At 43.7% G+C, this 24,733-nt stretch overlaps 2 protein-coding genes across 2 annotated transcripts; one reads left to right on the top strand and one right to left on the bottom strand.

Annotated features, from left to right (window-relative positions):
- Positions 1 to 524: 524 nt before the first annotated feature.
- On the top strand, positions 525 to 7,770 carry stmn2a (stathmin 2a; the record flags this gene model as incomplete). The annotated part of the gene is made up of 5 exons (XM_080748725.1): positions 525 to 543; positions 4,793 to 4,888; positions 5,796 to 5,968; positions 6,721 to 6,912; positions 7,711 to 7,770. The coding sequence occupies 5 exons, from the start codon at positions 525 to 527 to the stop codon at positions 7,768 to 7,770; spliced, it is 540 nt and encodes a 179-aa protein (XP_080604851.1).
- A 7,571-nt stretch (positions 7,771 to 15,341) lies between these two features.
- LOC308302958 (hairy/enhancer-of-split related with YRPW motif protein 1-like) lies at positions 15,342 to 17,789 on the bottom strand. Its single transcript, XM_080747277.1, has 5 exons — positions 17,625 to 17,789; positions 17,358 to 17,433; positions 17,148 to 17,231; positions 16,929 to 17,010; positions 15,342 to 16,129 (listed from the first exon to the last, which is right to left on the bottom strand). Exons 1-5 carry the CDS (start codon positions 17,741 to 17,743, stop codon positions 15,447 to 15,449), a joined length of 1,044 nt encoding a protein of 347 aa, XP_080603403.1. The 5' UTR covers positions 17,744 to 17,789; the 3' UTR covers positions 15,342 to 15,446.
- Between the last annotated feature and the right edge of the window lie 6,944 nt (positions 17,790 to 24,733).

Here is a 24,733-nt window from a genome sequence, read left to right as displayed (position 1 = left end):
AGCTTGAGACTCATTAAAATATTCTGCAATAAACAAATATATACCTATTTAAATAATAATAATCCATTTTCATCATGACTTAATCATCATGAGTAGGCTAAATTTTAATGCGTGGTCTGCAATGAAGAACATACCTGATGGGGGTAAATGTTAGACAACTGAAACAACATGGTTATCCCTATTAGCCTATGTCACTGTTTGTAATGAAATGGGCTGTAGCCAAAATACCAATCGGAGCCTACAGTCAGACACACAAAGACGTTAACTACACTCTAAGCATCTTTGTGTTGTGGAAGGTTGTGGAGGTTGAAAATCTTCGTGCGTAATGTGCGCGTCAGAGGAGGAGGATGTGCCTGCCCTGCGCGCTCCCGCACACAATTAAAGCGCCGCTCCCGTGTCCCACCTCTCCTCTCATCATCACCAGAACCCAAGCCGCTCTTATTCGCTGACTCAGTGCCTTAAAACAGCATCACCGTCCCGTTGACCAGACCTACAGAACCCTCTGCTGAGAGATACCTACAGCCATGGCCAAAACAGCGACCGGTAAGGATCTAAAGAACGTTCCTATTCAAATTCTAGCAAAGGATGAAACTGCGCTGCTGACAGAAGCATCCATATGCCGCGGTGGAACCGATGACGGCCCTGTGATGGATGTTCCTCCTGGGGGGATTTTTTTGTTTTAAATATAAATATATATATATTTACAACAAATCTGTTGCAATTAGATCTCTGACTTCCTGATCCGTTTTTATTACTAAACAGGCTAGATATACCGTCTCGGTTCGAGGAGAAACGAATTAGCTATAATGCAAAAAATAATAGGATCAGTTCTGTAGCCGAGCCTCGTTCCTCGTGATTAAACTGCCGCATTAAATAGCCTAAATAGCCGATCCAACTTCAGTCTAGGCGAAAATGTATTCAATGAATGATCGCTTTGAATATAAATAGTGTTACATGTTGTATGTGTGGGTGGATTTGGAGCGGTCCTGTTTCATGTACAAGGCTGCACCTGCCGCTCATGCAAACGGCGGCGGCCCTCAGAGCATCATAATGCAGAAGGAAGGACCCCACCCTAGATGCTGCTCTGCCAAGCGATCAGCCCACAGAACGCCTTGCACAGCTTTAGTGCTCACTGTTTAATCCAGTGATTCTCAACCATTTTAATGTTAAGGACCCTCCAGTTTGACATGCATCCGGCTACGGACCCCCCATTTAATGGTATTTCTATCTCTGGGACCCCAATTTATATACATTTAGTAATCAATGTTAATTTAACTCTGAGAGTGTACAAATGGAACCAAATGTACACTCTCTGAGTTACAGACCCATAGGGGTCCATTTGGTTCCTATCATTTAGCTGGGGACCCCCTGGAACTCACTAAAGGACCCCTGGGGTTTAATCAGCCTGCATTACTCGACGCCGGTTTGTAGCCCAATATTGCATTATTGTAAAATAAATCATGCCTTAGGCTGTTAGGTTTATGTGAACGCAATTGAAAATGCATTGTTTCCTCAGTCTGTATGAGAGCAAATGCCCATATATCAGTGTCTGTCGGTTGTGGCTATCTGTTCTACAGTATATCTCTTATGATAAGGTGACAGGTTGAGCTACATCGTAGTTAGTGAGACCTCCATGTCTTTGACCAAAAAATATGACACATTTTGAATGGAATTAAATCCAGTGAAAAGCCCCTTTATCTTTGTCATATCCAAGTGAATTAGCACAATGGATTTTAAGGTCCAGTCATACGATGATAGTGGTGGTTTTTAGCTGTATAGGCCCTATAGCCTACAAGTGATTCATTATTTAGTTTCCTCGGGGTCCTCGGGTTTATGTCATTTATCATCTGTCGACATACGGTATGGAACAGCCTACACAACAACGACCAATATGGTGGGTCCTGTTGCTTTCTCCTGTGGCAGGTTGCTATCCACCAGGTGTAGGGTGCAATAACAGGCTGGGAGGCAGGCCAGCCCTGCAGCAAGGGGCCGCTTCGCATGCCGGCCATTGCAGCAGCGGAGGCTAATCAGTATTGACAATCTGTAGCCATCCTCATGGATGGAGCCACCTCGCTCTTTGTCTCTTCCTCTCTCTTATGGATACTTTGTTGAGTGGTGGTGCCGTCGAGGGTGCAGGGTGCAGGGTGTTTGTTTGTTTCCCACATTATAACAGTGACACCATGTAGACCACGGAATGACATGTTGTTCAAAGGGATTTTACATTCAACACTGGGCCAGATAATGTTGTGAATTAATGAAAGATAAGATATAGTAAAGTGCAAAGCTAACTGAAGCTACAGATAATGGAATGGAGGCCTAATGAAAATAAGGTACGCAAGTGGTTTTATCTGTTGTGTGTGAATTTCCAAAACATTTCCAGAATATTTAACACAATTTATTATTGTGTTAAATATATTATTGTGATTATAACAATCATTCTGTGCAATAATTATTAACGTGTGTGTGTGTGTGTGTGTGTGTGTGTGTGTGTGTGTGTGTGTGTGTGTGTGTGTGTGTGTGTGTGTGCATACTTGCAACTGTGCATGTGTTGTGGAGGCTGAGCTAAAATCAATTAAGAACTGAACAGGAAGCAGAACACCTAGAGTACTGGCACACGTGCAGGCCAGTTGGCCACCAGTGTTACCTTCTGAACCACAGGAACCCTAGTGTCTCTATTCTGGAACCAACATTCGGCCAAAATGGCAGATGTACAAGGTCAGAATGTACCGCAATTGGTCCTTTTCACAGAATAAATTTGGTAAAGAAAAAATCCACAACTGAAAGACTAAGACAAAGTAGGGGGATTGTATATAGACCCCTAGGGGACACCGGCCAACATAATTTAGTATATGGGTTTAAGTGGTTAAATGACCTCATGGTTACTCCGGGCAGTGAGGCACTCTGCTCCCTTTTACAGAGACGAACCTCTACAAATGGATTAATGCCTTTAGTCTGATAACAGCCATTAAAGTACCATTACGGTACAATTGATCCCTCTGTCCCAGATATCTTGTGATCTTGTGTTTGTCAATCAATATGTCCTGATCAACAGGGTTATTGGGTATTAGTGTAATCCATCAATAAGTGATGGCCAAATCAAAATTGTAAAGATCTTGCATAATATTATGTTAAGTCAGTGTGTCAGGATCTATATGAATTAATTCCCAGCAAAACATGAACATGAGCAAATTCCATTTCTGATGTGTTGATGACAGAATTACACAGTGAACGTCTGTTGTGAACGCAGGCTCTTTTGATCTGGCAATATTCCAAATGCTTTGAGAAGCACCTCCTCAGCCCAGCGCATTTAGCGATAAATGAGTCAGCTCCAGCCTGGAAGTTTTTAGTCACAATTCCATGACATTTAGTGAGTCAAGCTGCTGCATTGATGGAGGATCCTCTGTGATGGTAAACAGGGGCGTCACAAGGGAGGGGGGAAAGTGGGACTGAATTACTAGGGCCCAAAAGTATTTTATACTTTAGCTATTGAAAAATAGCAGATATACAAGCTCACAGCGCGGCACCGAGTACCGTGCTGCGAGCTTGTAGATCTGCTATTTTTGAAAAGTCGTGAAAATGTATGCAAATCTTTGAATGTATTTTCTAAGCAAACATTTGTAACTCAAATTTTGCTCCTGGGGGGTCCCTGGAACTAAATATTTTGAGATGGGGTCCGTGGCCAAATACATATCATTTTGGGGGGGTCCATCACATGAAAAGGTTTGAGCACCACTGACATAGAAACATATGTTTTTCAAAAAACCTTAGAACGATTTGAAATATAAAAAACACACCCGTGTGAAGTGGAGCTGTGTGTGTGTGTGTGTGTGTGTGTGTGTGTGTGTGTGTGTGTGTGTGTGTGTGTGTGTGTGTGTGTGTGTGTGTGGATGATGTGTACCGATTTTTGTGACATTTGAAGAAAATATGTAGGAAAAGGAGCAAAAAGTGTGTTTTGGAGAAAATTCAAGATGGCGGAAAATCTATCATGGCGCAAATGGGCGTGGCCTATATGGGGAGATGCGTCATGACCCAAGGAATCCAGGGAAAAAATATTTTTAATTTTCCGACCTACGGTTCAAGAGTTACAGGCCAAAACGTAAAGTGGGGTGTTATGGCGCCACCATGCGGCCAAATGACACAATTATTTTTTATTTAATCCTTGAAAGCATTATGAACCTCCTCTTCAAGTCTTGAAACTCTAGCCCCTATGGTTTGCGAGAGACAAATAATTGAATGTGAGTTTTTGCAATTCCCATTATAAGTCAATGGGGAAAATTAATTCACTAATAAATTAATATCAATTAAACTATAGAACCTTTCTCTTAGAAAAGTAATAGCCCACGATTCCTGAGTAAGCCGGTCGATTTGACATATGGCGCGAGTGTGTGGTGGCAAAACTGTGGGACTAGTGGCGTGCCGAATTTTAGGAAGTTCAGGCTACATACACACAGACAGACACACACACACACACACACACACACACACAGACCCACACGGCCACGTATAGGGAGCCTGTGTTTCACACAGCTCCAAAAATAGCAGATCTAGAAGTTGCGCAGCGTGGCACTCGGTGCCACACTGTGAGCTTGTGTATCTGCTATTTTTCAATGGTTAAAGCACAAAATAATGCGTTCCCAGTCTAAATGGGTTAAACCCCCTCCCCTATGAAGAACATTCATGGGGGGCCCGCAGTGAATCCTTGTACCCAGGGCCCAGAATTGGGTGCGACACCCCTGGATGTAGGAACCTCTGTGATGGTAAATCTCTTGTGTGTCTTTGTTCCCGTCCTCAGCATACAAGGAGAAGATGAAGGAGCTGTCCGTCTTCTCTCTGCTGTGCTCCTGCTTCTACCCAGAGACACGCAACAAGCTGGTCTGTGAGTTTGAAGGTGAGGAGGAGGAGGCCCCAGTCTCGCAAAGTCATAAGTGTCTTTTCTCTTCTGCGTCGGTTAAAGCATGTGCTGTGAAATCTAAATTTAACTCTGAGAGACTGAGTGAAAATGGACCAGTGGTCCATTGAGTTCAATCGACACTCTGGATTTTGCAGTGTGATTTGCACTGTGGATGGATGCTTATATGCAGCTCAAAGGAGCACACACGGTAGAATCTGGAGGGTTTATTTCACTCTGGGGGCTTTTCAACCAAAAGAACCTTGGTTCAAGAACCAGTGCCGTTCAACTTTCTTGGAACCTTGGTTCGTTCTTGTGAACCAGCCGCAAACCGGCTTGTTTTTCCACCAGATTGAACCAGATTGAACCAAAGGAACCAAGGATTTTGTGGTTCCCGTTCCGAACCAACTTTTACGGTTCTGAACCAACTCGGTTCTCGGTGGAAAAGCACACCTCTGGTTCATCCCATAGGCGGGAGAAAGAACCCGAACCGGTTCTTTGCCGGTTGAAAAGCACCCTCTGAGTTAAATGAACACTGAGAACTGACAACCGTGACTTTCATCCATTTTAGAGTTTTGATTCAAATGGTATTTCAGCTATAAATTCATACTCAACCAGGTGCTTAGAAACATGTGCATACTATGCAAAACGGTGACCTAATCCATATTTTCTATTTAAATGTCTTACTTTGTTGTTTTATTGCATTAATTTTCTTGACAGGGATTGTCAGTAGTACACACTGATGTGCCAGAGTTAACCTCTGAATCACATTTCCTTGGTATTCCCTTGGTGGGCACTGGGCAGCAATTTAACAAAAGAAACAAGTACACACATTTACACAAAAGCGACATGTAGAAATTAGACTTTACTTGGCAAACGACCTGACTGCAGATTTTTTGCTTTGCAGACATGGAGGTGAAGCCCATCAACAAGCGAGCCTCTGGCCAGGCTTTCGAGGTCATCCTAAAGCCTCAGTCTCCTGTGTCAGACACAGCCCACAACATCGCCTCGCCCCCAAAGAGGGCCATCTCATTGGAGGACATACAGAAGAAACTGGAAGCAGCCGAGGACCGGAGGAAGGTGAATATAGGCCACCAGACAGACAGAGGCTCTGATTGAAACCTGACTGATCGACCCAACCATTGAAAATCTAACATGTTCAGCTCATTTAATGCAGTGGTTCTCAACCTGTGGGTTGGGACCCAGGGGGGTCCCCAAATTATTTTGGGGGGTCCCCAGATGATTAACTTAATGTGCAACATTGTTTTCTCACTGGACAGTAAACAAACCAACATAAAGTTTAAGTGTATAGATTTCAATTTGAGGACTTTTTAATACCTCTAAAATGACAAATTAAACATTGGCCAAATTGTCAAATATTAGAGTCAGAAATTGTGAAAATAGCCGATCTACATGCTCACAACGCCATGTAGATCGTGTATTTTCACAATAGAACCATGTTGTACAAAATGTAATGCCTCAACTCTTAGTGCTCGTCAGGGTGGGGGGGTCGGGGGGGCAGCGGGGGCTCTCTCCATTCCGACATGTCTCCATTCCAACATTGACTTCTTAGTGTCGGAGTGGCAACACTTCCATAGAGGTTAGGGTCAGGGTAAGGGATAGGGTTCATGTCGGAAAGGAGACATGTCGGTCCCCAGTTAAAATATGATTATTTTGGGGGTCGCGGCCTGCAAAGGTTGAGAACCACTGATTTAATTTACAGTAGGTGTGTGTCCGTCTCTGTCTGTCTATCTCTCTGTCAGCCTGTCCACCTGTCTCGAGCCTAACTCACTGAAAATAATGTGTTGTTCACTTGAAAATCATGTATTCAGACCCAGGAGGCCCAGGTGCTGAAGACCCTGGCTGATAAGAGGGAGCATGAGAGGGATGTCCTGCTGAAGGCCATGGAGGAGAACAGCAACTTTAGCAAGATGGCCGAGGAGAGGCTCCTGATGAAGATGGACCAGATCAAGGAGAACCGCGAGGCCCACCTGGCAGCCATGATGGAGCGCCTGCAAGAGAGGGTGAGCGCTTCTGATCCCAAGCGTCTGTCTGACTGGATTAGGGTGAAACCAGGTCAGCTAAGCAGCGGTGTAGCCACAGGTGGTAGGCCCACCCATTTCGTTTTTCGTGCCCACCCAAAAAGAACTAAAACATTCGCGGAGCGGCGCGGCGATGCATGGTGTGGCGATGCGCGGCTATCTAGGAAGCAAAGAAAGACACCACAGTTTGATTTGAGCATAGTTTAGTCAATTATTAAAACGTCTCCATATTGCTTGGGAAGTCCACTTCCATGACATATGTATTATGTCCCTGTAAATATTTAAATGTTCGCTATTTTAAAATAGCCGATGTACAAGCTCACATGCCCACCCACATTGTGCCAGGCCTAGCCAGTTGGTAAATCCTGGCTACGCCGCTGCAGCTAAGATGAGAATGGGTGTGTCACATGTCTGGCTGGTCAGAATATCCACTGCCTGTCTATCTGCAGTGGTGTAAAGTATCTAAGTACATTTATTTAAGTACTGTACTTAAGTACACTTTTCATATTGTACTTCTACTCCACTACATTTATTTAGACTTTAGTTAATAGTTACTTTGCAGATATAAATGATAATATTATAAAACATACATAAACCACTTTAGCCCTGTTTTATTTGAAAATAGCCGATCTACAAACAAAACAACGTAAAATGTTAAAATCAAGAATCTTTTATGGAGACTGTAAAACAAATGTTTAAAAATGTTTTGATTGGACTGATAGGGTACGTAGTTGTCGAATTCAGTGCGATCAATCCGGTTCATTCTGTTTCTTTCCGCAGGAGCGACACGCAGAGATTGTGCGTAGGAACAAAGAGTTAAGGGAAGAGCTGACAGCATGAGCCACGTTCAGTCCCTGACCTCCATCTACTGTCCATCTAGTACGTTCCTCCACCCCCCAGCCCACCCCACAGCCTCCCCTGTCACATCTCAAGAGCAGACCCCCAAGCCTGGAGGTGGAGGACCACACCTCACAACACCACCCCACATCGCACAGCCCCACCACCCCAACTACACTCACGTTCTCTATCATTATTATCAGTGGATGTGACGGTAGATAAACAAACACACACACACACACACACACACACACACACACACACACACACACACACACACACACACACACACACACACACACACACACACACACACACACACACACACACACACCACTCTGAGAATTTGAATGGATTATAGTGAATTAAATAGTGAGGATATGGTTATTTTGTAAATACTTTTTTTGTAATTTATTTATTGCTCTACTATCTATCTATCTATCTATCTATCTATCTATCTATCTATCTATCTATGGTAGAGAGGCGGGGATGCATAGTCATACAAAGTGATCTAAACGTACCTCGCTTTGTGTCATTGTTGACTTATTTTTTTCAGTTTTCTGAAATTTGTATCAGCAGACATTATTTTTTTCTTGTGAAAGCCTTCGGTGTCGTGAGTCGGTTGGTAGACTGACATTGGCGGTGTTTCCTCTCCTGGCGATGTCATGACGATGTTTCTGTGTCTTTGTGAAGAACGCTAAAATCGGTCGGTGTGTAAGCCTAGACTCCAGACTCCGCAAGATATCACATGAGCATCCCCAACGCTTCTCATCTCCTCACACACAAACATAATAATCACATCCTGGCCATACGCACGCTTTGAAACTCCCGCTAGTAAGACGCCAAAACCCACAGTATTTTAAAGAGTCCTAATACTGAGGCTTGATAATGAATTTGAAAGGTGCTGTATTGTGATTAAAGAATGTGCTTGCCCCAGTGTGGATGCAGCTCTTTGTACAAGCTGATTCCTTTTTTTTTTTTTTCTTTTACCAAACCCCACCCTGACACCATCTACCCATCTGCTGATGGATCCAATCTTTAGCTTGCATCAGTGACTCTGGTCTGTACGCAGTATTTGGAGACGACCCTCCTGAATGTTCTGTCATGATACTGGTACCGCACACAGTGTCTCGGGGGCAGCGGAATGTGCCCGTTTTCACCCACCTTTAATATTGATATAGTGTGATGTGTGCGTCCGTGTGGCTGTGTGTGAACGTGTACTCCCGGTGAGGCATCATTGCCGTGGCGTCTCTCTCTTTGGGAGAGCTCGTGGGGGACGGGATGCGAGGATGCTTCACGTTCAGCGCACCGAACTGCAACTACTACTTTTTAATATTACAGTACCACAGATATCTATCTAGATCTGCCTGCATCCTTCTGCTGCCTGTGTTTCTTCTACATATTTCTCTGTGACAAGCTTTGCTGAATTAATGCCTATTTTATACTCCATTGTATGACGGAGTCACGCAGGCGAACAAAACAGATCTACATGCTCACAAACCATCGCATCGCAGCGTGTCTCGAGCTTGTAGATCTGCTTGTTTTGGCCCTGACTCCACCATAGGATAAAGTATTAATCAGGCTCTAAGGTTTGGGGTTCTGTGAACATGGCATGCAACCATCTCATACTTTTCTGTGCCAAAAGATGAGGAAAAATTATGTAAACTGCCAAATAAAGAGAACCAATTACCTACACGTTGTTGAGAATGATGTTCCTCCTCTAATGCAGTGGTTCTCAACCTTTCCAGGTCGCGACCCCCAAAATAATCATATTTTATCTGGGGGCCCCCAACCCTGACGTTGAGGAATTACATTTTGTATGCTCACAACGCCTCGCATTGCGAGGCGTTGTGAGCATGTAGATCGGCTATTTTCATAATTTCTGTCTCTAATATTTGACAATTTGACCAATGTTTAATTTGTCATTTTAGAGGTATTAAAAAGTCTTTAAATTGTCACTTTAGAAATGTGCAGATAACCTCTATACATTTTGACTTTATGTTGGTTTGTTTACTGTTGAGTGAGAAAACAATGTTGCACATTAAGTTGATCATCTGGGGACCCCCAAAATAATTTGTGGACCCCCTGGTGGTTGAGAACCACTGCCCTAATGGACTTCTGTTTTATTATTCTGTTTGTCTAGTCTATTCCATTGAGGTTGTAGTCATTCATTTAGAACACAAGCCACGGTTTTGGCATGATGTTATTAACCTTCTGTCTTCTCAATGACTAACAATGTGAATAATATAGTTGTATTAGTGCTGCCCAATCAGAGGGCATATGGGTTTTCATATTTAAACACCATTATCAAATGCAACAAACTGAAACATGGCAGGTTGCATTAATTAACACATCCCCTCGTCTTACCACCCCATTTGGTGAGCTCAAACCAGTAAAATAGTAGACAAATCTTGAAAATGTAGTACCTTTTTTTATTTTAACAACTCCAATCTTTTATGGGGGTCCCTGGAACGAAATATTTTCAGATGGGGTTCAGTGGCCAAAGACATATTCATTTTGGGGTTCCTTGAGGTGAAAATGTTTCCAAAACACTATTGTCTTAAAGAGGGAGGCAGCCATGTCTCACAGATATTGGAGCTCAAGCTCAGTTTGGGAGTGTTGGTTCCCATTGAAACAGTATCTATGGTAGTCAACCAAATCTAACACACCCATTATTAATTTGATTAGTTGCAGGTGTGTTTCTTGCTAACCTTCCAATGTTTTCAATCTGCTGTAGTCTTGATTGATTGATTGATTGATTGATTGATTGATTGATTTAACCTGAACCAGAAATCAAACTACAAAATTAGCTAGTTGCGTTTCTGAGCCACCTGCTAGGTGAAGCAGTAAAAGTAAATCCCTCTCGCCCAGGCCAGATATCTGCTCCCTGGAATCAGAACAGCTATTCTCAGCCTGTAGGCCGGGGCCCACTGGTGGCCATGAGGATTATGCAAATGGGCTCCCAAATAATTGGCTTCTATAAACAATAACAATAATAACATTAACTCATTGACTGCCAAGGCACGAGTTTCACGAGTTATTACAGTACTCCCAGGCTGCCACAGCCCGAGTTTCCCGAGTTGGAAGCCATTTTGAAAAAAAAAAAAAAAAAATAAAAACTTTTTTTTTTTTCAAAATTCTTTTTTTATAAAAAAATTTCTAAAAATGCCTCAAATGTATTAGGCATGATCGCAATTGCGAAATTGCATGTTTAGCCCCATAACAAACACATCTTTCAAAATGTCAAAAATGGCTGTTTTTTCTGACTTTGAAGGCTTGTATCTCATGAATGCCTGAACGGATTTCCAAGCGGATTTTTTTGTTTGAAAGCTGTTAAAAAGTACTACACATATGGTGCATGATCTAGGCATGGGCGTGCACGATCCGTGCACTAAAAATTGATCCGTGCACTAGAAATTTAGGAAGGTGGCAGTGTTTGTTTTGTCTGGCTTTGAAGGCTTCTATCTCATGAATGCCTGAACGGATTTCCAAGCGGATTCTTTTGTTTGAAAGCTGTTAAAAAGTACTACACATATGGTGCATATATGGTGCATGGGCGTGCACGATCCGTGCACAAAAAATTGATCCGTGCACTAGAAATTTAGGAACGTGGCATCCTGGTACCTGGCGGCCATCTTGAAAAGGGCATTCAATGAGTTAAAAGTCATGGTATTTATTAAAGCTTGAAAAATTCGCTTTCATTGGCACAACAAAAAATAGGAACGACTATATTAGATTCATTCATCCAAGCTGGAACACAATCGATTATTGATCATTAAAATAAACATGCTTCTGGAAATGCACATGGGCCACCCATCTGAAACACATAACCAATCACTTTGGAGATTTTCATAAAAGTATGGAGAAAAGATTGGGAAGCGCTGGACCAGAAAATACTCCCTCTCCCATGTTTCCTCTCCCTATGCAGATCATCCACGGTCCACCAGAGCAGAGGGTAGTGAAATCAGTGTTAGGTTTGTAATTAAACACCTGGCAGGTGGATACATATGGGACACCACTGGAATAAACCCAGTAGCCTATGTATGAATCATGCTGCATAGGACAGACATGTCTGACATGTGTCCAGTAGGTGGCAGTGAAAGATCTATTTGTGGCGTTTAGAAAAATGAACTGAGCTCAAGTCTGTGTCGATGAAGTGAGGTGAAAAGTTGACTGTGTTCCTTGGTATTGGCATGTTACTGAGATGACATGTTTTTACAAAAACTGTGTGACAGACATTCAGGCCTGTCTAATTTATTTTTGCCATACCATAATAACCATACTCTCCTATTATGAAGATGATTTCTTTGGTGTTTCTGTTTACATAGCATTTTGATTGATTGAAGACTTTATTACAAGTTTGCATAGGAAAAGGTACAGTTTCATGACAGTACAGTTCACTGGTACATATGTCATCTAAAAGGAGATCCTAGTAAGCTTTTCGGTTTATTTGCACAGGAAACCTTTATCTCATATAACATTGAATGACAGACGGATAGAACACAGTGTGCAGTAAATATTGTCAGAAAAGAAACAGTGCAAGAAATATATAAGCCTACAGTAGATATTTACATAGAAGGATCAGGGGGAGGGTAAGGCTGGGCTAGGTTTGTTTTTACCAGTACGAGCCCACCTCTAAGTGTTTTTTCTGCATGGCGATTTTAAAGGATGTTAGGGATCTACACTCCTTTAAGGCCTTCGGTTAGGCGTTCCACATTTTAGTGGATTTTAGTTTGGTGTTTCTGTTTTTATTACATAGCACATTGGAGAAACACAGGATAGATGGGACAAACAGACGGACTGACAGAGACGGATACCCGAGACAGACAGAGACAGAGACAGAGAGGCAGAGGCAGAGACAGAGACAGAGAGGCAGAGAGAGTGTGGGGGGTGCCATGAAACACAGGTCAGGCATGAGTAGAATTCCAACCCATCGAGTACATAACTCAAAATGTCCCCATTAAGTATGTGCACCCAGGAAGTTAATGCAATTCACCAGGAGTCCAAGGTCTAAATTAGTCCCTGATTGAATGTCTGGAATAAAAAAACCTACGGTAGGCTACTATACTAAAAATCTGAATGCCATAAATGAGTTAAATCAAAATACAATGTATGCCAGTAGGCGGCATATAGGCCTACTACATACAATATTTAAATACGGTAGCTTCTGATAACTGTAGTCTGAAAGCTTTATCTCAAATGTATCAACATAGTCTTCAATGCTTGATCCAAATCACTCTGAATCAGCTAAATGTCTCCAAACATAACTAGTAAGACGCATCAGGGTGACATGCAACTTCGCCCTAAAGGGCGAGGTTGTGCCAATTCTTGGCCATCTAGCCAGTGATGTATATCGGACCAGTTACCCATATATGGAGTACTGTATATAGTACATCCCTTCCCTTTTATGCCCATACATGGAGATCCAAGTCTGAACCAGCCGCACAGATAAGGGCTGTCTTCCTCCATATGGACATTCCCATATGAAGTCCTGATAGATATGAGCTCAATATTGATGACATTAGGGATCTCCATAAATGGGCATAAAAAGGATTCTGTTAGAGTGGTTCCCATGACATCACAACATACAATATATTTTATGCCCATACATGGAGATCCCTATCTGAACCAGCCACACAGATATGGGCCATGTCTTGGCCATCTGGCCAGTGATATATATCGATGACATCAGGGATCTTCATATATGGGCATAAAAGGGATTCTGGGGAATACCCATATGGACATGTCACCTGTGATATCACCTGTGATGTCACAGTGATGTGTCAAGGGAACCACAGTGTCAGGCGTGACCTTCAGAGATACATGGATACGTGGACAAGATGTGTCGGACATCACAGTGACATCAGAGCATGATGTCAGAGCGGCAAACCCATAGACTAAAAATGTGCTACACGCGGACAAGCTGTGACATTTCTCATGGTAAACTCCGGTCGCAATAAATCTTTGACCACTTGTGCCCTATTTAAAAATGTTCCAATCTACAAGCTCCCAATGCCTCACAATGCGATGCTTTGTGAGCTTGTAGATCTGCTATTTTAGAACTCTTTTGAAACTGTCAGAAAATTGGAAAACCTATTTCCAAAATAGGGACGCCATGCAGGTTAAAAGTGTTAATAACTGAAAGCCTGCCAGCTGCAGTTGATCAGCCGAGTTATTGGTCCAGCTGCCTGGCTCTTCCTCCGTCTCCCCATCCTGTTCACACCATTGTCTCCGTTTCAGTCCGGCCCGCATTACCGAGGTCAGGGGAACATTGTAGAGGATTTCCTCTGGCTCTTTAATGATTTCCTGGGCATTCATGAGGGCAACAATGCCCACAGATTGGGTTACCTGGCATACAGTAGCGGGGTTGCCTTTCAGTCAATAACGGACTCATTAAGCCCGGTCATTATGGCCTGGTGATGGATGACTACAAAAGGTGCAGCTGGAGAAAGATTGTTGGAAACCTATAGACTCCTATAGTCACTTCTACCTATAGACTCCTATAGAACCTCCTATAGAAACCTATAGACTCCTATAGTCACTTCTACTTGGAGAGCACCTCTGTGTTCAGGAATGTGTAGCATCAGTGTAGAATGGATCACGAGAGTAAACTACACAAATACTGAAAGGGACAGCCACACGGGAGGAAAGCCATACTCCTATTCTTTTCAAACTCAGTTTATTGGTACAAAAATATTACAAATAGATGAATGAATCCAGGTGTCCATTGTGAAGTAGTTAGTTATCGACACTTGATATATTATTATGCACATCCAGTATTCCTCATGTGTTTCTGATCCCCGCGAAGGCAGCAGATCCAGTTATTGTGGAACTATGGTTGTTACATATTGTTCCCTGTTCTACAAGAGCAGAAGTTCTACATTAGTATCAACAGTTCTATCTGTAACATGGTGCATATAGAAAGACAATAGGCTAAGTCCAACGACATCACATCGACAATATATATAGACATCTCACCTCAGACTGGACACAGTGCATATTAGCTCAATTGAATATTCAAATTCTTTAAAGAACGGCACAAAATGATTCAGTATCTCTCGATTTATACAGGTGTGCTTGCATATTGGGAGGTTGCTACCCACTTAAGGCAGCCCACCCTCCCCCTTCTTACACGGAATCAAATAAAACATAATTTTGTTTCCCCGCATCACAAAAATAGTTGCTCCACCTTCAGTGCTCTGGGCTTGCCTATACATTTGTTATGCTTACTTTGTTTCAAATGTAACAAAAAAGTTAAATAAAATAAAATGATAAAACATAAGACATGACGTGTAACATTTTAACAAGTTGATCCAAAAGTCTCTTTAGTTTTGTTCAGTGTAGAGCAGTGGTTCCCGGGACCCAAACTAGTGAAAACAGCAGATTGTGCTATTTTCACTACTTCTTAATTATTGTATTTTTTATTTATGGAATTTCCTAGATTTGTTTGTTTGTTTTAAAATGTATATTATTTAAAAATTAAATGTAAGAAAATGGGATTTTTACTCGAGTCTTGACCCATAAGAATTGGTCCATGACCCACAAATGGGTCCTGACCCACTGTTTGGGAACCACTGGTGTAGAGAAGCCGGCAGGCCGGGTATACAGTCCCGTCTGACGGCGTCCAGTGCTGGTTGTGTGGCTCATGCAGCTGTTGCCTTCAGTCCAGCTGCGAGGCTTCAGAAGGCCCCTATCTCCGTACCCCAGGGCCTGTAGGGCTTCGTCAGCGTGGAGGAGGCCGGCGAGGCGGAGGAGGAGGAGGAGGAGGCGGGACCCAGGGGGCTCAGGGCCGTCGGCGACACCAGGGGGAACGCGCCGAAGGACAGGGGGAAGGCGGACAGCGTGGAAAGAGTGGAGAGGGAGGAGAGGAGAGGTGGCGAGAGCTTGGCGGTGACGGAGGGCACGGTCAGGGCGAGGGGCAGGGTGCCGTTGGGAGGGACCCTGAGGCCCTCCGTGCTCAGCCGGGACGTCCCGGACGCCTCGATGGGGGAGGAGGAGGGCGAGGAGGACGAGGTGGGTGATGATGACGAGGAGGAGGAGGAGGATGAGGAGGGGGGGCTGTTGTTGCTGCTCCTGGGCGTAGCGGTCCGGGCGTGCGGGTGCTGCAGCAGGAGGGGGTGTGGGAGGTGGGTGGGGGGAGGCCCGTAGGCAGAGTGTCCCCCCCAGGCTAGGTGTCCCAGTCCGGTGCTGTGTGCCTCCCGCTGGGAGGCGTAGTTGCTGAGGTGGGAGACCAGCCGCACGCGCAGCGGGTCCGTGCTGTCCCGGCCCTCCATGATGCTCAGGTAGCGCGCCGTCTCCGCCAGGCACTCCCTGAAGCCCAGGCTGCGGTAGTCCTTGGCCAGCGCGTGAGCCTCGAAGAAACCTGTCGGACAAGACAAGCAGCCCAGGGTCAGACATACACGCAAGGGTATCGCACCAAATTATGGGCCCTAGGTATACAAGGATTCACTGCGGGCCCCCCATGAATGTTCTTCATAGGGGGAGGGGGTTTAACCAATTTAGACTGAGAACGCAATCTTAAGCATTATTTTGTTCTTTAACTATTGAAAAATAGCAAATCTACAAGCTCACAGCGTGGCACTCGGTGCCGCTCTGCGAGCTTGTAGATCTGCTATTTTTGAAAAATCTTGAAAATGTGTGTCTTTGAATATTTTAAATCCTTCTAAGGTTTTTTGAAAAATGTCAGCGGTGCTCAAACTTTTTCATGTGAAGGACCCCCCTCCCCCTTGTGACACCCCCTGACACACGTACACAGAGACATTTCTGTCATTCATGCGTTTTCTCACCAGTGGTGGAAAAAGTACTCAAATGTTTTACTTAAGTGAAAGTATCGGTACTGCAATGTAGAAATACTGTTACAAGTAAAAGTCCGGAATAAAAAATGTACTTGAGTAGGCCTAATTGTACAAAAGTATTCAAAAGTATCAAAATGTACTCAAAGTAGGCCTACCAAAAGTAGAAAGTAGGCTACTCATTATGCAGAATGTCCAATTTCACAATTTTTCAAATGAATAAAATGTAAGAAAATCTTTTGAAGGTACTGAAAAAAAAGAAGAAAAAGTACTACAGAAATGTGTTACTTTCCACCACTGGTTCTCACTATGCTGCTGTGGTCCTTATGGGTCAGGTTATTAGAGATTGTACATGGACAGATCAGTCACCTTTGCCACCAGCAGCATGCAGCATCTTCAAGTGGTCCACGGTCATCTGCAATATTTCTGCCTTCTCCAGTTTAGCTGATCCCTGGGAACAGAGGGATCCGGTTACTTTCTGTCTATTATAGTCTATATATTCGCATTTTCCCAATCGTGCAATAAAATGTAGAATTTGTCTAGTTGGTCCCTGCGTCAGGAGGACTCAGGACAATCAAAGTCGCATACCTGTTTCTCTAAGGCACTCGGCACCAGTCTCCTCAAATCTGTTAGGCTGTTGTTGATGCGGTCGCGTCGTCGTTTTTCAATGATCTACACACACAAAATGGAAAACAGGCGATGTTAATTATCTTAGAGTGTGAAACAGCTCATTCTGCCAAACCATCTATCCGTGCGCAATTACGCACACATTAAACAGACTGCTGTGCTGCCACTTACCCCTCTGCGCCTTTTTCTAGCTTGTACTTGAGTGGTCGTTGTGGGTAACATTGAGTCGTGCGGAGAATCAAGTTGACTAAAACACACAAAAAAACAAAAACATAATTAGGCTAGTACCATAATGAATTCGAATGCGATGATATAATTAGGTCTATCGTAACTAAATAGACGGTTCCACTTCCTTGAAATAATAATAATCCAATTAGCAAATACAGATACAATATAACATAAAACATAACACCTATTTCATTTTTATAATAAACATACCCATTTTCGTCACCACTGTCTTTCTCCACCTCAATATTGTCGTCCAGGTCGCTGTCGGACGAGCTGTAGTTATGAATTCGTTTCATTTCGTCCCCAAAAGCGCGCACGCACGCACACATGCACACACACTCGCAATATACAGAATAGTCCTTTTTCGTGTGAGCGGCTCCCCGGGCGCAGTGCACTGACAGCACGCAGCTCTGATCAACAGTTTAAACACTGTCAACTGTGTGCTTCTCATGCTGTGTGCAGGGGACTGGGGGCGTCACCCAGCCAATAATGTAGGCGGGCATTGCAAAGACTTAAGCCTATTAAAATCAGGATAGCGTTTGAGTGACTTTTTTCCTTTTTTTCCACCCTAAATCAGTGGTTCACAAACATTTTCATGTCAAGGACCCCCACATTACATTTTTTCAAAATTATTAAAAAATGTAAAATAAATATATATTCTCTACAAGCTGACGCGTAGCATCGCAACGTGAGCTTGTAGATCGGCTATTTTCGAACAGATTAAGTGTCAAATAGGGTTAAACTGTCCCCCCAAAGGACCCCAAAGTGGGGTCCCCGGACACTGTTATAATACATCTTGTGTGTTTGGGTGTTATAATACATCTAACATTTGCTATCTCGCAAAGTCATTTAATGCCATGAACTTAAAATTATATTCTAGATTCAGGTTTGTCATCAGCAATTTGTGTCAAAACATGCATGCATCACAGACTGGACAGCAGCCTGGAGGCTCAGGTCCTCATGCAGCCCCCTGCTGAGTTTACCACACACCGGCATGATGCCTATTCAAACTGGCTTACAGTAGAGCAGGGGTCTTCAACAGGAGGTCCGGGACCCCTAGGGAGTCCTCAGAGTTACTACAGGGGGCCCTCCAAATCTTTGTGTGATAGAAACTTTTTTCTCCTTTTTTTGAGCGGTAGTCACAACGCTCCTATACGTGGCCGTGTGTGTGGGTCTGTCTCCGTCCGTGTCTGTATGTAGCCTAAACTTCGGCACGTAACTAGTGCCGCACCATTTACGCCACTCGCGCAATATATACATCAAAATGTGCGGCTCCGCCGGGAATGGTGTGCTATTACCTTTCGTTCCGATCCGCCTTACCATGCCGACGTAATCGGCAAAAAACGACGCTTAATTGTCCCCATTGACTTATAATGGGACAATGCAAGAAATCACTTTCAAGTATTTTTCTCTCGTAAACCATAGGAGCTACAGTTTCAAACCTCGGAGAGGAGATTCATAATGATTTTAAGAATGAATCGAAAAATCACTCGGCCTCATGGTGGCGCTATAACGGCCCACTTTACGTTTTGCCCCGTAACTCTTGAACCGTAGATCGGAAAATTAAAATTCTTTTTTCCCTGGATTCCTTGGGTCAAGACGCATCTCCCCATATAGGCCACGCCCATTTGCGCCAGGATAAATTTTCCGCCATCTTGAATTTTCTCCAAAACACACTTTTTGCTCCTTTTCCTACATATTTTCTTCAAATGTCACAAAAATCGGTACACATGATCTATGAGGTGGGTAAACCACCGCTCAGTTCACACGGGTGTGATTTTTTTAATATGAACCGCTTGAACCCTAGTGTCCATGTTTGGAGAACTTTAGCTAAAAATAGCCGATCTACAAGCTCACAACGCCTCGCAACGCAAGGCGTTGTGAGCTTGTAGATCGGCAAAGAGCTTTGGTGTAGAGGCGAAAAAGAGCAGACTAAGTGAAAGGTCAAGTTTATTAAGTGTTGACGGTTCAAGTGGTTAAATATCTGAAAACACAAATTGACATGAATCCAAAATACACTGATGATTGTGCTGTCAAACGATGAAACTATATGGTATCTATGATTGATAAGGTTGTGGGGGTCCCTGCTTCATCTCTCTCTCAACCAAGGGGTCCTTGGCCTGAAAACGTTGAAGACCCCTAAAGTACCAGTGGGCACCGACGTGATCCTCTAGAGAGAACAGGGCTTTGAACTGCCTTTGTATGTTAATAATGACATATATTATGTCATATTCATGGTAATTATTACTTTCCAACACGTCACATAGTTTGACACTCCACTCCCCCAAACAGCGTTCTCCTGTTTTGTTTCCAAATCTGAATCGCTTTATTAGGAACCTCCTTATATAGCTGCTAGACTGGGGAAAGTCACCTATTGCCAAAGCAGACCCATAACTATGTCATTATCCGTGTTCACAATTGATTAGCATTTTGGACACGTACATGTGAATTTGTGTACCCACCCCAACCCCTCCCGACTCAAATATTTTGGGGTGCACTACGCCATTGGTCTGCGGGACAGAGGAACCATTACCCTGGGGAGCCCTCTCTCCATTCACTGTTGTACTTGGACACATGGCCTATTAGCCCAGTGTGTTGTTCATTGTCTGCCGTCAGCTGTGTGGCTCAACAACAGCATTGATCGGACTGGAGGCCCAGCGCTGGTCCGTCAGCGTTGCCAGATTCTCCTAGGAAACCCCCCCCCACCCACCCACCCACCACCACCCTGTGCACCCCCCTCCCCCCATGGCCACTGCAAACAGGTCAACTGACTGGCGCAGGCAGCCCTTCCCAGGGAATCATTCACAGGGCCGTATTTGGTGATAACAGCCAAAGCCGGCTCGGCTGTGTTTTGCTGGGAAGGGAGAAAAATACATTTTCTAAAGACAATAGGGTATAGGGTTTCTCAAGCAGTGGTTTGGGGACCCGAAAATATAATATATAGTATGGGTCATTGACTGGTTGACACAGCAGCCCGCGTATATACCTCCCTTGACAGTTATTGTTATTTTTTATGTAATTCCTTGTGTGGACAACACAAAAGCAACCTGTACAAAACTAAATAAATAAATACTGTGTTACAGTGACAGAGGTAGATTTAGGTAGAAAAATAATGTAACCACAAGAGAAATGTATGTACACTGACAATCAATACCTGTCTATTGAACCATACGTTATTTGTTTAACAAAGGTTCCTGTCTGTTGAAGGGAAGGTACGGCAGGGGTGGTCTGCAGAAGGTGTGATCATTTTGACCCCGTTAATAAGCCCCGGGTCAGGAGTCAACCCATATAAAACACAGGAACTTTCTATGTTTGTGTTCTACTGTGTAACTAATCCCTTCTGCATGGTACGCTGGGGAATATTGTCCACAGTGAGAGGAGAGCCGGAGACACAGAGACATGGAGGGAAGGAGGGAGGGGGAGAGAATAGGAGAGAGAAATTGAGGGAGAGGTGGTGAGACGGAGAGAGGACATATTTGTTAAATTACCAGTAAGACTCCCCAATCGGGAGATAAGCGACCGCCAGGTCGCATACACAAACTTTAGAAGCCAATGGTAGCCAATCAGGAGGGAATATGGGAAATGAGACCCATGTTGATGACATGACTTTAGAGACACTGAGTACCGCTTTGCGTGATTTTAGGGCAAAATCTGTAGGAGCAGTGTCCAAAAATGTGTTTAGCAAGAATCGGCCTCATGGTGGCTAAACTATTAACATATATAATATCTTCACAATCAGATCTTTTCCCTTTCCCTCTCTGGCTGCTCAGATGAGAGGTCTGGGAAACAATGTGACATGAGACGGCGGGGTTAATTCCGGCATTAGCTCTGTGTCTATATGACGTGTCTGGAAAAGCCATCAGCGAGAGCCTGACCCCCCCCATGTCATTCCACCAGCTTGTAGAGAGAACAGCTGTGTCTCTGTTCTGTCCATCAGGTCAGTTGGTGTAGCGCCGCGGAGAGAGAGATAAGTTTGTGGACGAGGGCTGTGATTCCAGAGAGCAACTGCAGGCCAACACGCGGCCCCCCGCATGTCAGCCAGGCTGCTGGTGGTGACAGATCCAACAGGCAGGCTTCAGTCATTCTGTCCATGCAGCCTGGGAGCTGCCTGTTCCTCATGCACACACGCACACAGGGGACGTGCAGAGAATGTTAGAGAGGCAGGGGCTGACATTTCTAAAAGGGCTTTGGGGAGAAAATATTGAAAATAGCAGACCTCCAAGCTCACAACGCGTCGACGCGTTGAGCTTGGACGTCGGCTATTTTAGGTGCTTGATACCACAGTGAACTAAGCATAATCAAGTCAATACTGGAGATGTGGCTTACATCATGGATTTCTACACAGAGAGGGCTATACTTTCAACATGAGGTGCTGCATTCAAGTTCGGGAGAGTTTGGACAAGGCAATTCTCTTGAATGCTGCCTATCAGGTATGGCATGGAAAGAGGGCATTTGCATTTCATTCACCATAGTAAAAACTGCATTGATGGTCTGGAGAGGGCACTTTTTACAGAGGGATAAAAGGACAGGGGCTCAAGCCCCCTTTGATGTCTATGTGTGCACGTGCCTGCACGCACACGCGTACACATGTACGCAGGCACACGCACATGCACACACGCAAGAATACACGTCGTACACACTTCAGTATACCAGGGGTTTCCAAAGTGGGTGACGGGGCACCCTGGGGTGCCGTGACGGCAGTCCAGGGGTGCCATGAGATCATTTGATAATATTTGGAATTTATTTGGACTCTTAAAAGCATAGTTCTAACCAAAATGGCTATTATCTCAACGTTTTCCTCGCAACATAATCGCTAAAATATGCCATAAATATAAGGTGCTGGGAGTGAAAATTATGAATATATTGTAGGGGTGCCTCGGATGAAAATGATATTTATAGGGGTGCCCTATGAGCCAAAAGAGTTGAGCCAAAATACTTTGGGAACCCCTGATATACGGTATACACCTGTGACCTGCACAAAGACGACTCACTCGTTTCCACTGCCCAACTCACATCATCAGTAAATCCCGGCCGCCTGCACCCTGTTACCTGAATTTCCACACGTTGGTTCCATGCGGTTGAATTTATGGACCTTGACATGAACATAATCTACTGCTGAAAAACACCCGGAGCCATGTATGCAGGGGTGTCGCACCAAATTCTGGGCCCTGGGTAGGCTACAAGGATTCACTGTGGGGCCCCTGTGCTTTAACTATTTTTGAAAAATCATGAGAATCTTTAAATATTTCAAATCCTTCTTTTTTTTAAAAACCTATGTTTCGATGTCAGTGGAGCTCAAACCTTTTCATGTAGGACCGCCAAAATGATATGTATTTGGCCACGGACCCCCATCTAAAAATATTTAGTTCCAGGGACCCCCCAGAAGCAAAATTTGAGTTACAAATGTTCGCTTAAAAAATACATATATTCAAAGATTTGCACACATTTTCACGACTTTTCAAAAATAGCAGATCTACAAGCTCGCAGCGTGGCACTCGGTGCCGCGCTGTGAGCTTGTCTGCTATTTTTCAATAGCTATAGTATAAAATAATTAAGGCCCCTCCAACACCTTGGGCCCTAGTAACTCAGTCCCACTTTCCTACCCCTTGTGACGCCCCTGCATGTATGTTCCATCTGTGTTGTCTCCGAGTCTACTGTACATGCTCCGATGGAATGAGTTTGAGCAGTTGTGCATTTCGTAAAGTGTAATAGGTACTGTACAGTGTACACGACATCGGTACACACAAAACAGCTTGGCTCGTTCCCAGGACAGGGGATTGAGAGGGCGCCTCAAAAAGCCCATGGTTTTTAAGTAAATACTGGGGGTGCAGTCTTCTTTTTATGTCTTTTCATGAATGAATGCCGTACTTTATACTTTGTTGTGTCACAGTGTTGTGCAAAAGTAATGAAAATAGATACATATCTACAAGTGCACAACGCATCATGATGTGACAATCGTGGACCTGCTATTATCACTATTTTTTGGAAGAAATTGAAAGTGGTTAAGTCTGTCTGTGTGTTTTATAGATATTATATGTGAGTGTGACTAAATAATAACTACATTGAATCATTTCGAAAACAGGTTATTTTTTTTATTTTTTTGCTCGACAGCAATATGCTGCTATGGGATCCCCTGTTTAGAGAGAATAGAATGTCCTTTAGTCCCATTTTCCCCTTCAAAACACCACAGTACAGAATCCAATCACCAAAAAAGTAAATCCATCATGTTCACATACATATTGTTCTATAGCTGACTTCAGCTCAGTGTGGGGTGTTTTGGATGCCTCAGTACATTATTCAGTGTACAGTACTGGAAACAGAGCTCCTATACCCCCTGATCAATGGACGCCCTCTCCTTGAACCCCGGCCAGGACTTTTTAACCCTTATCTAATCACACATTCACACATGGGAGCTGCCCAGTATGACCACGGCAGTGGTGGAACAAGTACTCAGAAGTAAAAGTATCAATACTGCATTTTAGAAATACTCTGTTACAAGTAGAAGTCCAGAATTCAAAATTTACCTCAGTAAAAGTACAAAAGTGTTGGCATCAAAATGTACTTAAAGTACCAAAAGTAAAAGTACAACATGTTTGAAAATACACCGCAACGCGTTGTGAGCTTGTAGATCGGCTATTTTCAAATAGCCTATGTATAAAATAGGGCTAAAGTGGATTAATGTATGTTTAATAATATAATCATTCATATCTGCAAAGTAACTAGTAACAAAAGTTTTCAAATACATGTAGTGGAGTAAAAGTACAATATTTGGATCGAGATGTAGTGGAGTAGAAGTAAAAGTATTGGAATTTGGAAATACTCAAGTAAAGTACAAATACCTCAAAACTGTACTTAAGTACAGTACTTAAGTAAAAGTACTTAGTTACTTTACACCACTGGACCACGGTGTCTACTGCTGGCCATTGGAAACCGCCCAGTACGACCATAGTCTTTTACTGTTGGCCACTGTGAGCAGCCAGTATGGCCACAGTCTTCCACTGCTAGTGGCAACTTGAGCACATCAACTGGAGATATAGGCAGTGGTTCCCAAACATTTTTTTGGTAGACACAAAAGAGAAATTAGACGTTTGCCCAGGGCCCAAAGTAGTGAAAACAGCAGATCTACAAGCTCACAACGCGTCGCTTCACGCCGCATTGGGAATGTTTTGGGGAAACTATTTTGAATGATAATAATTAAAAAACGAAATGTAGGAAACAAAAAAATAAGGGACCCATAACAATCTGTCTCCGACCCACAAATGGGTGCCGACCCACTGTTTGGGAAACAATGAACTGGGGAATCTAGGAGGCTAGTGTCT

Source organism: Nannobrachium achirus (genome assembly GCF_963921795.1).
Source record: "Nannobrachium achirus genome assembly, chromosome: 2".
Classification (NCBI taxonomy): Eukaryota; Metazoa; Chordata; class Actinopteri; order Myctophiformes; family Myctophidae; genus Nannobrachium; species Nannobrachium achirus.
This window is presented reverse-complemented; position numbering and strand designations above follow the sequence as displayed.

Bases quoted from the DNA above. Each gene is read 5' to 3' on its own strand.
- LOC308302958 (XM_080747277.1), bottom strand. From the start codon at position 17,743: ATGTGTGCGTGCGTGCGCGCTTTTGGGGACGAAATGAAACGAATTCAT. The intron at 17,434-17,624 runs GTATGTTTATTA...TGTGTGTTTTAG, and splicing joins GACAGTGGTGACGAAAATGG to TCAACTTGATTCTCCGCACG. The intron at 17,232-17,357 runs GTAAGTGGCAGC...TTGTGTGTGTAG, and splicing joins CTAGAAAAAGGCGCAGAGGG to ATCATTGAAAAACGACGACG.